A 12,408-nucleotide genomic window follows, 5' to 3' on the forward strand; every position below is an offset into this window, starting at 1 on the left:
GCGCCTTCAGAGCCTATGATCCATTGTCACCACAGGCAGAGCAAATATGTGCTCGCGTCCAAAGCAAACACCTGTCTGAATGGTTCAACTTTAGTTAACAGGGCGGCCTGGGCCTGCGTGCTGTCACTATGCAGCGTTGGTGATGATAGAGAGGCCAGGATGGGGACAGCACAGGAAGTCGGTGACAGTCAGCATGTGAACGTATGGACAGAGCTGCCCCTCAAAGCCAATTGTTGGAGACGTCTGCCAGCACTCTCGCTGTCATTCTTCTTTTCGCTACCTTCCTTTCACTCCCTCCCTCCCTCCCCCTTTCTTTTATACTCTCTCTCCCTCTCCGTCTCTGTCTGTCTTTCTCTCATTCATTTAAACACACACACGCCCACACACACACCTCGCCACCAGCAGACAGCTGGTCCTGACCCCTCATCAGCTCCCCTTCCTGCCTACCATGTGCTGCGAGTCATCCGCTACCCCACATCTTGGGACACTGCCCCATTCCACTCTCCACATAATCAATGGGGTCCCACCAGTTTCCCAGTCCCCCCGCTGGACAGAGATGGATGGAGTAACCCATGACCCTGTGCTGTCCCTGCATACGTCTGTCACTGTGGGCAGCCATCATAGATTCACAATGGAGGCGGCCCAGCCTATAGAGATCTGATCAAGTCTGAGAAAACGGGGTTTGAAGTAGTGTGCGAGTGGAGCTCATCAGTTACTGAAATGACAGAATCCAATTTAAAAGACCCTCATGCAGTTCTTTTTTTATCTGTTCCAATGTAATAGGGAACTTTTGAAAAGGGGAATGACCTCTTTGGCCCATTTGTTTTCGTACTCATCAAATAGAATGCATTAGCTTTCTTTTACTTACGTATGAACCATCAAAACACACTAAACATCTACATCTAAAAATATATTGAACAAAAAATGTGTAAGGTCTACATACCTTACTGTATATGGTTATCTACAGAGCACTATACATATTTGTGTGTGTGTGTTTAATGAGATTCTCGTCCGTTTGTCTGTTTCTCCACTCAGTTCCTCAGTAACCCGATCCCCCGCCCTCGTGTCACTTCCCTCCTCTCCTCCTTTTGTCACATCACTACCTTTGATAAGAGAATCGGCGCTTCCATGTGAGAGCCTATCTGGAACATTTGGCATTTTGATAGCAAGTGGGCCATTGTTGCAAGGTCATTTTTTTTGTTTGTTCTATTTATAACTAGCCGATAGTGGTTTGGCACTGAAGCCAAGCTAGCCACGGAGAGTGAAAGAGAGAGAGAGACAGAGAGAGGGGGTTGCTAAGAAGAAGATGCACAGCTCATCTCAGTCCTCTCATCTGTGAGTAACATCTGCTCGCACGCCCGGGCCTCCATTGGCACAGCTATAGGAATGCGTTCTGCAGATTAGGCCCACCTGCGCGCATGAAATACCACAGGAGGTGAACACGGCTGACATTTACACCGTGACATTTAAGGAAGGAACTGCCATGGGCTCTTGGAGGAGAAGGAGAAGGAAAAGACAGACTGATTCGACCAATGACAATGTGGCAACCATGTTAACGTCAGTTGCAATATCACTGTTTAAAGAGGGAGAGGAATTGCTGTATTGGCTTGTGCGTGAGAAGACTGCCCTGTGTTGTAGTGAATAAATAGTGAATATTTTTTTGTTCATATTTTTATCTTATCTACATTATGTATATGTGCTCCTTAGCTTTAAGTATTGTCAATCAAAATATAGGATACTTAAAGCAAACTCATTTAATTGAATCATTTAATAATATATGCACATTCAATTTAATTTAACCATCTATACGTATTCTCACATTCAACCACAGACTATTTGAACTTTGCATGCTGAACTATGCCATGTCTAAAGAGCTAAGGAAATGGGCAGAAAAACATCCAATTTGAGCTGGAGGAGAGAAGGGAGAAAGCAATCAAGGGAGAGAGAGTGTGTTAGAGGAAGAAAATTTGATTAAAGAATCATATTATTTGATTAAGTAATCACACTCTTTCCGTAATCTCCTTTGTTTCGAGAAGGGTTACGATGCGGGCCTGTGAATGTCAGAGGACCCGAGCAAATCAACTTGAGATATCTTACCCCACACAAAGGAGAATGGCGGTGATTAAACCAACATTTGGATGAATTTGTACTGACAAAATAGCTATCCCTGAGCTCTCTAGAAAGGGCATGAATTCATCAAAAACAATCTTCAGACCCAAGTAGAAGTGTTCCCACTCTTAAAAAAATGATTAATTAGTAAAATCTGAATTGGCTAAAGCTGAGGTAACACTTAAACCATCCCCGTGACCATTAAAAGCATTTCCTAAGACACAGGAGTAGCAATCCGATTACAAATCCAATCTCTCCGGGAACCACAAAGTTATTGGCATCTGACCTTTGAATCCAGAAAGAGATCTCTGCTTGACAATGAGCAGCATGTAGCACAGGCTGACACCACCCATATCATTCCCCTGCGCCACGGCCCACACCTCCTCTACTGCAGCCTTCTCCCACCACCACCACCACACTCACACCCACACACACACCCCTTACCACCCAGAGGGCATCAACATGGCGGGCCCTCAGGTCTCAGCGGGACTCCAGAGGAGTGGCAGGGAGGAAGTCAGGGCCCCTCTGCGCCCAGAAGGGGCTGCGAGGTGGGGCTTCACCCGGCAGCGTCGGCGGCTCACTGGCGGCCACTGTTCGTCGAGCCCTCATTATGCAAACGACTCCCCAACTCCTACTGTATAATTAGGACGTAATTAATTTGAGTCCGATCTTTCATCTCTATGGGCCAGGCCGGGCTTATTCCCTCCATTTGCAACATGATATTAATGTTTCGGGTGGGAGCTGATGAAAAGACTGATATAATTAATTAAATCCAGTATCTGTTGTTTTTTTCATCCTTTTCCGCGGGATAATAATACGTGCGATGAGCCGGGCTTGATTAACCCTATTATATTGGCTAATAAGGGAGATCATTTAATAATCAAGGAAGCAGTGCAATTATGAGGGAATGCAAATTATGTTCTCTAATGAGGACTCTGTCAATTTGGGAAATGCTTTGTTTGGAAAATGTGAGCTCTGCATTCTTCTCATCTGGTCATTTGTTTCTGTGTAATGTGTAAAAGTCAGAGAGGATTTCTCTGTATGTGGCTTTAGATGACAGTCACATCTTAGTCTGGTTGGGGCGTTTGCTACGTGTCATATTCTCTGTGGTGGATCACGTCATAAAGACATTGAATAGAGGCTGTGAGCGACCCTGTGAAGATTCAGTACCATGGACAGCAGTCACTGCTCTACTCTCTGCTCAGATGGTGCTGAAGCTGAATCCCTCCTATCATGCTCTTTTTCTAATATTCAGAAAATATCTCCTCACGTTCCACTAGCTCTCCTCTCTCTGAGAAGACTTCTTACACAACTATGGCTCTGTGAACTGGAAACAAACTGGAAACAAACAATTGTCCCCCCCGAAACAACAACAAAAACTGTGTGGAGTTACTCGGGGAGCACTGAAGGGAGGAGTGAGCTACCTCTCTGGTGGGTTATGTTGGGTCAAATATAATGTAACTTCAGTTGGACAAAAGCGTCTACTAAAACACACAAATATAAACAAATGTGATGTCATCCAGCATCACTTGCCCTACTGTTAAAGGACCTTCTGATTTTACAAGTGGCTTCAAAGTATTTGTAATCTAGGTTTTGTAGTCTACGTGATTTCTGTATTACAGTGTAGTGGGCCCTAATTTATTTGGTGGGCAAAGTGCAAAGTTGGTCAGCAAGCAAAGTTCTCAGGAATGAAATCAGTGTTTGCACTTCAATGCCTTGTCCATGGTGTTAAACTAGCAAATAGATTTTGTCCAGTTCTTAAATTAGCTTCAGTTAGACTTATCACTTTTCACTTTGCCCATCATTCAAATTAGGGTCCTATGTAGTCTATGTGACTGTAATCTAGGTTTTGTAGTCTATGTGACTGTAATCTAGGTTTTGTTTTAAACATGACTGTAATCTAGGTTTTGTAGTCTACATGACTGTAATCTAGGTTTTGTAGTCTACATGACTGTAATCTAGGTTTTGTAGTCTACATGACTGTAATCTAGGTTTTGTAGTCTGCATCATTGTAATCTAGTTTTTTTAGTCTAGATGATTGTAGTCTAGGTTTTGTTTTGTTTTGCACACAGAATATTTGCACTCGTTCATCTACTGAATGGTTTTGCTCAAGCCTTGTGAATGAGTGTCAGTGCAAGTACACAGCAAAGTGAATAATCTTGGGGAGGGAACACAATAATTTGTGTGCATGATATAATCCTTGATACTGAGATAATGGCCACGTCATCACCCACATCTATCTACACAGGAAATGCAGATCACTGAGAGTGGAAGTCATTGCAACAGTCAGGAAGGATACATGCAGGGAGCCAACTCTGATTTTCACCCTTTCTATCACAGTGAACTGTCTATGTGTTTACCATCTCTAAACACATCTAAACATACTGTACGTGAGAGCCTATATAGATCATAGTCATGATCCTGTAAGGCCATGGGGAAAATAACTCATCAACTAACAATACTGTTTCAATTCATAACGTATTTATGAGAAGTGCTTATGAATATGGTAAAATTGTGACCTTTCAGACAGTCACATAAATGGATCTCATGGTCTCTCTCATATGTAATTGAAAGAGCAGAGAAAGGTGAACAAGCCAACTGTAGTCCAATCATGCTCTCCACACTCCTTAATGAGAGAGATGCTGTCTGAATATGCAGGTGACACACTCATGGAGAGAATCCGCATATTTTAATCAGCACACGTAAAATAAGCATGACCTGCACCTCCGCACAGCTGAAATGAATTGCCATTTAACATTCCATGGCATGAAACCAGACACATCCGCCCCTTAGAGCGCAGGACACATGTCTGAAGTTCCATCTGGCTCCCTGAAGACCAGAGGTAATGTTTTGTGGCATCAACATATTAAGTATTCAAGTAGACCTTGATTTTTTTTGCTTTACCAACATATTATTGTCAGAAAAAACTCAGTCCTATAACATCCAACCAGTGTGACCAAGGAGGACAATGAATGCCTGTCAATCAGGTGTCCAGGCTAAGACAGCATGAGCGCTGTGGGGGGAGGAGGTATGTAGTTTGGCTGTTAACCTTCAAACACACTCTCTACAGAAGGCTCATTTTAAGTGGTGGCATTATAAATTGTGCACTTGGGTTCCACTCACAACTCTCTACCTCTCTCTCTCTCTCTCACAATGACATTACAATTACACAGAATTAACTCAAATTTAAGTCCAATCAATAGATCCACAGAACACAAAGGTCTTTAGTAGCATTACACGACTATAACACAGCCCATTATAACAATTGATTTTTCAAACCAGCTCACGACTGTTCAGATGAAAGAGAAATCGCAAAGTTTCTAAGCCATGTTAATATAAAGGTGACTTGACTCATTAACTCACATGACTCAAGTTAAAACTGACTCAACTGAATGAAGCCTCTGCCAATCAGATTAGTTAAGCATGCTCTGCTTAGAGGCCATCCATTACAATAATTCATTGACAATGCCAATGCAAGAAGTAATTTCATGACAAATGACTCTGACTATGTTACTTGAGGGGGATGGGGTAAATTAGGAAAGTAATATTGTTCAAGAGATACCAGAAGAGTAAATGGTAGCGCTAGACTTTCATATTTCTAATAAACAACTTGAGCAAGATCGAGATTAGATTAATACTTCATTCGCATATTGTTTCTAGACAAGATGAACAAGAATATGAAAGAAAATGGAAGAAAATGTGACACCAAGTTAAGAGTGTTTCATATAGGCTATAAAACAAGACAAAAACTACCACTTGTTTTTCCTCTAACGGACACAATTTAGCACAATAACAGACTGGACAATGCCATTAGAGTCCCTGACCATGAAACAATGCTGACCTTTCCTTTTGAACATTCCTGGTTGACTTTCAGGAGAAAACCTTTTAATTTTCATGACTTGTTTGTCTGTTTCTATCTAGGCTAAGTTGTAAATTATGGTCTGTGGTAACATGATAATTAATCATATATAGGCATGTTTAATATATTACATCCAGGGATGTGGTGGTAAAATAAGAGGTGGGTAAACTATGATTTCTGTGATGATGACTGTGATCAGTGGTATTAAATGGTTTCTAGAGTGGACATATTGTGAAAGTGGATAATACATTATGATTTTTGAATATTAAAAGTTGCAATTGGTGAATTAACTCTTTTGAGAGGTGGATAAACTCTAATAAGAGGTGGATTCTAAAATTTCATAGGTGGATAAACTGCGTTTTGCCTCCACTACATCCCTGATTACATCAGATCATAAATTAACCCCAATGTGTGCCTATGTGTGACACATGAAGATAAAAGAACATTTGACCATAACTTACAACTATTTTGTATAATGGCGATAGGCTATGCCGGGCATGCTAATAAAACCCTCTCCTTACATTATCTTGAACCTCTTTTTAATTTGCCTAAAAGCTATGTGACTAAAGGCCGGATCTGTGAGGTGGTGGATTGCGTGTGCATTTGGTGAGGCGAGGAGGCAGCTGTATGCTAATTAGGCGCCAATCCCCACGCATCCACTTGCAGACTAGCACGCGCCACAGAATAAACATATTCACACACGCACTGGTACCCGATACAAACGAACAAGCGTGTTGCAGAAACCAAATGCCATTGAATGCCATCAAAGCTTTAAAAATAAGGTTGTTATAATTTGACTTTATTTCGCAAAATGTTGGCCTATTTTAATGAACGAACAGAAATAGTAGGTAGTCTAGTTGGCGAAGCAATCTTCAAACTCGAGGAAGTTGTGCTCTCATTTAGACCTATCTTAAAGTAGGCTAATAAAGTTTGACTGATAAAAACACCTTTATCTGTTCTTGTGAGGGATATGTAGGCCTACAGTATAACACTATGATCACTTGTTCACATGAAATGTTTAGTGATTTTGCTTTATTTGCCACTGAAAAAATATAGGCTAGTAGTCTATGTCAAAGGTTGCGTGAATGTGAGCCAGAGTTGTATAGGCTACTTCGCTAAACACATTTTACTACGCTTTCAATGTTCAGTGCTTAGATAACAATAGTCTAAAACCCTCGAACTATGTGTCTTGAGTTGATGTAGGCTATTTGACCAGATTTAGTGGTTATAGCTCACCCGTGGACTGACCTCTTCAGGCTATGGTCGCCTTTGTCGCCAGCACTGATTACATCCAGCACGCGCCTATCTCTTGGCCAGATTGTATGTGTGTCCTATTTCACAAAGGAGAGGTCAATTTGCTTTTCCGACCCTTGCGGGGTATATGCAGCGTGGCCAGACGTCGCTATTGTGTTCTAAGATGAGGCCCCTATTACTCATAGATATTAGAAAGCTAGATGCCGCATTGGGCTCCAGAACGTAGCCTAGGCTACCTAAATATCGCCACCATATTGGTGGGGGCAACAATCACTGGAGGGCAATGAAGAAACATGTGACTCTGACTGGAAATCAGACAGGTGTCTCTGATTGCCGGCAAGTGTTGCCCGTATACAGTAAGGTGTTTGCCCCCAGCAATATGGCGGCTGCGTTCACGTATGCCACCTAGAACCCGACGGACAATGCGGTATCTAGCTTTCTAATATCTATGCTATTACTTATGTGTGCGCAAGCCAGCTGATTAAACCGAATTAAGAGCCACGTGCCTTTGTATGAGATATGTGGTTTTGTTATATTTCTTTTTTATTTATTTGTTATATTTATTGTAAGATTTACTGTTATTATGTTTTAGCTGAGAATGTTTCACTGACCACAGAAGAAAGAAACAGCAGATGACTTTTAAAATGTGATATTTCCAATGTTTTTTCATGTTAGAATTTCAGTAATGGCAGCATTAACATTGAAATACACAAAGCAGTTTGTGAATGTGTATATACAATACCTAAATTACAAAGATTGGTTCTTATTTTTATTAACTTGACATAATCTGGCATAATGCATTCCAGTGTTTTTTTGTGGTTAAAAAACTATGGCAGTGACTGACATCCTTTCGGCATATCAGTGGCCCCCAGCAGAGAACTCACAAAGACATGGCACGTGCGCAGCAGAGTCGGAAACCATCAGACCGTAAAGAGAGGAGGGTCCCGGCGTGTGCCTCGCGTGGGTAGGGGTCCTGCGCGCATTAATATAATAATGCGCAGGCACATCTGCTGAGCAATCTGCAAAGTCCTTCTACGTAGTCCCACTGACCGAATCTTTGAACCCTCCCACAAGCAATTCCATAGGGATCTTCTTTTCGTCTGATTGGTTGGAGACGCAGCGACAATGGGCGAGAACAATAGCATCATTCCTCCTTAAAAAGAGTGCTGCTATGCCTTGGAGACGAAAGCATTTCAGGGAGAGAAACATCACTAGTCAAAAGATAAATTCCGATTGGACATTCGCGGCGTGTCTGTGCCTCCCGAAACCTGGATTCAATCAAAGTCTTCATCGCTCGTTTTAAAGTGCCTTTTCCACTCATCTGCCAACATGCCCAAAGGTTTCCTCGTGAAAAGAAATAAGAAAGCGGCGCATGTTTCGTACAGAGTTCGCTCTGAAGAGGATGACCAAGAACACACGCCGCCTCCAGCCTGTCAAAATCTTAACGACGCATCCCCAGCTGTGTCCGCCGCATCCAGCCCGGATCGGGTCGCAGCATCACCAATCCACGCAGCAGACACGCCGGTGCCCGGGCAGGAGGCGAAACATGTGCAATTCGGCAACCCAGAGTCGCTGTACCAAGCCCTCTACAGCCCCACCCGACCCATCAGCAAAGACCATGAAAAGAGGTACTTCGACAGAACTTTCAACCTGGGCTCACCTATATCTGCGGAATCTTTTCCAACTCCAGCATCTCTCACCAGTTTGGATCACCTGCTGTTCGCCCCGGTTGACTTGAAAATCGGCACCAGCAACAGTAACCGCGTTGGCAGTAACAGCGCCATACCAAGCGCAACCATCAGGAACACCACCAAAAGGCCTTCCTCCGACAATGACCGGAAAAGCAAAAACACAGCCAAAAAGCCCAAAGCGATACGCAAACTTAATTTCGAAGATGAAGTGACTACGTCTCCTGTCCTGGGTCTGAGAATCAAAGAGGGACCTGTAGACCCAAAGCCAAGAACAGCATCTACAGGAAGCAACAAGCCATTAGGAGAGTTCATTTGCCAGCTGTGTAGGGAAGAATACTCGGACCCTTTTTCTTTAGCTCAACACAAGTGTTCAAGAATTGTACGGGTTGAGTACAGATGCCCAGAGTGTGAAAAGGTATTCAGCTGTCCAGCAAATCTCGCCTCGCACAGGCGCTGGCACAAACCAAGACCCCAGAGCGCACCCGGGATGCCAGCACCGCAGGGCATGAAAATAGATTCTGCCAAAGTAACAACCGATGTGAAATCTGCGCCCGAGGACATGAAGGATGCCAGAATCGAACTTGTGACTGACAGAGACACCCCCAGTCCCGGTCTGTCTGAATCGGGCTCAGAGGATGGATTGTACGACTGTCAACACTGTGGAAAAAGATTTAAACGCCAAGCGTACTTAAGAAAACACATTTTGGCACACCAAGCCTTGCAAAACCAGATTATTGATGACCACGCATTTCAAAATGCAGAAAGAGTGGAGGACTCTCCCCACGTGTCCTCTACCACAGACGAAAGCCAAAGCTCGAGTCCCCTGAATCTGAGCCCCGTTGACTGCCTTCTCTGCCCCGTGTGTGGGGAGAATTTTCCCAACAGGGCCAGTCAGGAACGGCACCTGCGTCTCTTGCACTCAGCTCAAGTTTTCCCCTGCAAGTATTGCCCTGCCACGTTCTACAGCTCACCAGGACTCACAAGACACATCAACAAATGCCACCCCTCAGAAAACCGTCAGGTGATCCTTCTGCAAATGCCCGTGCGCCCCGCCTGCTGAATAGTTATGTAGGCGATTAGGCTATACTGTAAACTGATAAAAGCGTTTGAATGATACCCTCGGGGTTGTTTTCAGCAGGCCACAACATCATTAAACGTATAGAGGTTCAGGCTGGGGACACGGCCCACAACGTGGCTTTCACGCAAACCAGCTCACCAAGCAGCTATACGGATATCTAGGCCTACGTCTGAAATTAGGCGATATATTTTCAGAATCTTTCTCAAGTTAGAATGTCAGAGTTTGCTGTTTCCAGAGAGTTCGTCTGTTAAACTGTTATTTTTAGGACAAATGCACTCGTGGTAATGTAATAGCTTAGACCTAAGACATGTTTTACTAGGTGTACCTCCTGTCATGAAAGCCTTTCAATTCACATGCTGTAAATTTCTCTATCATCGTAGCTTTAATATAGCCTGTGAATCGCAGGACAGAGATTGGACTCTGCCTTTACAAAAAGGGTCTTGGAACATTCCCTTGTTCTAGTGAATGGCCACCGATGCCTTGTAGAGTTGTTAACACACGACATGCGCTGTACAACTGCCTTAAAGAGTTAAACTTGATGATTGTTTTGATTTTTAATGTTGGCACATTCAAAATATTTAAGTGTAACTATTGCAATATGTTTAATCGTAATAATTTTATTTATTTATTTATTTAACTATAATTATTTTATGAAAATGATTGTGTTGTGCGACTCTCTGTGTGTCCTGACATGTTGTAGCCAAATGTTTTTTGTCATTGTTATGAAGTTATCAATGTTGTGGGTGGTTGCTCAATTTACAATCTACAGCTCTTGTAAACGTAAAGCTCTTATAGATGCAATCTCTTTTTTGTATCAACAGGTTATTTTGGTAAGTGTTTGCTTTTATAGCGCTTTGATTGTATGTTCAAACGGTATTGTCTGTCTAGTCCTGAAATAAAATATTTTCAAAGTGAATCCTCCCTTACTAGTTGATACTTACCTACCTCTAATAAACCATTTCAGTTTTGAACAAGCCATCAGGGGAAATATTGGATGACACTGGTGATGTGTAGCCTAATGACACGTCTCAGCATCTGCAACATGGACAAATAAAGTAGACTAAACCCTCAGTGCAAATCTCAGTGCACAAAAATGATCACTAAGGAGATTTGAAAGGGTCTCTCTCCCTAGCATGTCACCACATTTTTTGTTGGATCTGACATGTAAGATAAATGTATTGAGTTGAGATAAGTGACTTTGGCCTACCTAAATCAGCGAAGACTCCACCCTCAAATTAAACCCATCGTTCCAAGTTTACCGACATCAGTAGTAACCAGGCGGATAGGGAGGGATTGCGTATATTTTTGTCGACTACTCGTAGTCTTACAGAGTAGACACATGTGCACTCGGCATTTGATTTCTAAATCTCAATCTAATCATATCTAAACCCCACAGTGCGCATAGCCAACTGGTGATGTGTGCTATACAGTAGTAGACAGTGTAGTAGCCTTTGATTCCAGTGACTTGAGGAATATTATCACATGAAGAAATCCGTAGTAGGCTACTAGAAATATACTTTCAAATTGTCAAAATAAAAGCTATACGAAGTAGTTAACTATTACAAATAATATCAAGTCATTTGGGGAAAGTGATTTGATCAGTGGTTTCAGTCTTGAGAAAGCATAACATTGAAATCACTTAATAGTCATCGTTGTCCAAATGTCCAAACCATTCTCCATCATTGTTGGCAGTATGAACTAAACTTAAACATGGAATCATTAGATAAAAATGAACATGGCTCAAACTAAACTCACTACTCAAAAGAGTTTTTCCTCGCCCCTGTTACTGATGGACTCTTTCTGTATGTTTAACACTAAAGCGCCATGAGACATGTGTAATGTTTTGGCGCCCTAAATTGAAATTGAAAAGAGAATCCTGTATAATTCCAATTCTTTTAGATGAATAAAAATGACAAATGTGTCCATTTATAAACATTTCCACCTAGGCTAATATTCTCAACTCCCAATTATCCTGCTTTTAAAGGTTTTGTCATAAGCAATGAACATAATGAGCTCTATGAGAGAAGGCCTGCACAAAGATTCTCTTAGTCACAACAACATATTAGCACTTTGTACAAGTAATGCATTTGTTCTATTTACATCTAGAAAGGGAATTAAACACGACAATTTAGTAGAAAGCCAATACTGAATATGGCCAGTTAGAGACAAGCACAGTTCTTAGTACAAAAGATTTTGATAATACAGGGCAATAACACGAAGAATAACTTCTCTCACGTCCACCCACCCCACCGCACTCAATGTGCTTTGGGGCCTCCAATTATCTTTGAGTGCTATTCTTAAGCCTTTAGCCAGCCTCCCATAGCAGTCCAAGGTGCTGCGGCCTGTGCACCTGTAACACAGGCAGGGGAGTGGGCTCTATTATCCGGCCCTGCACTCGCCCAGTGGGGAACAGCAGG

General features: G+C 42.4%; 1 protein-coding gene across 1 annotated transcript; it reads left to right on the top strand.

Annotated features, from left to right (window-relative positions):
• Positions 1–8,130: 8,130 nt before the first annotated feature.
• Positions 8,131–10,880, top strand: insm1b (insulinoma-associated 1b). The gene has a single exon (XM_042071428.1). It carries the CDS (start codon positions 8,552–8,554, stop codon positions 9,971–9,973), a length of 1,422 nt encoding a protein of 473 aa, XP_041927362.1. The 5' UTR covers positions 8,131–8,551; the 3' UTR covers positions 9,974–10,880.
• Positions 10,881–12,408: the final 1,528 nt, after the last annotated feature.

Source organism: Alosa sapidissima, chromosome 19 (assembly GCF_018492685.1).
Source record: "Alosa sapidissima isolate fAloSap1 chromosome 19, fAloSap1.pri, whole genome shotgun sequence".
NCBI lineage: Eukaryota > Metazoa > Chordata > Actinopteri > Clupeiformes > Clupeidae > Alosa > Alosa sapidissima.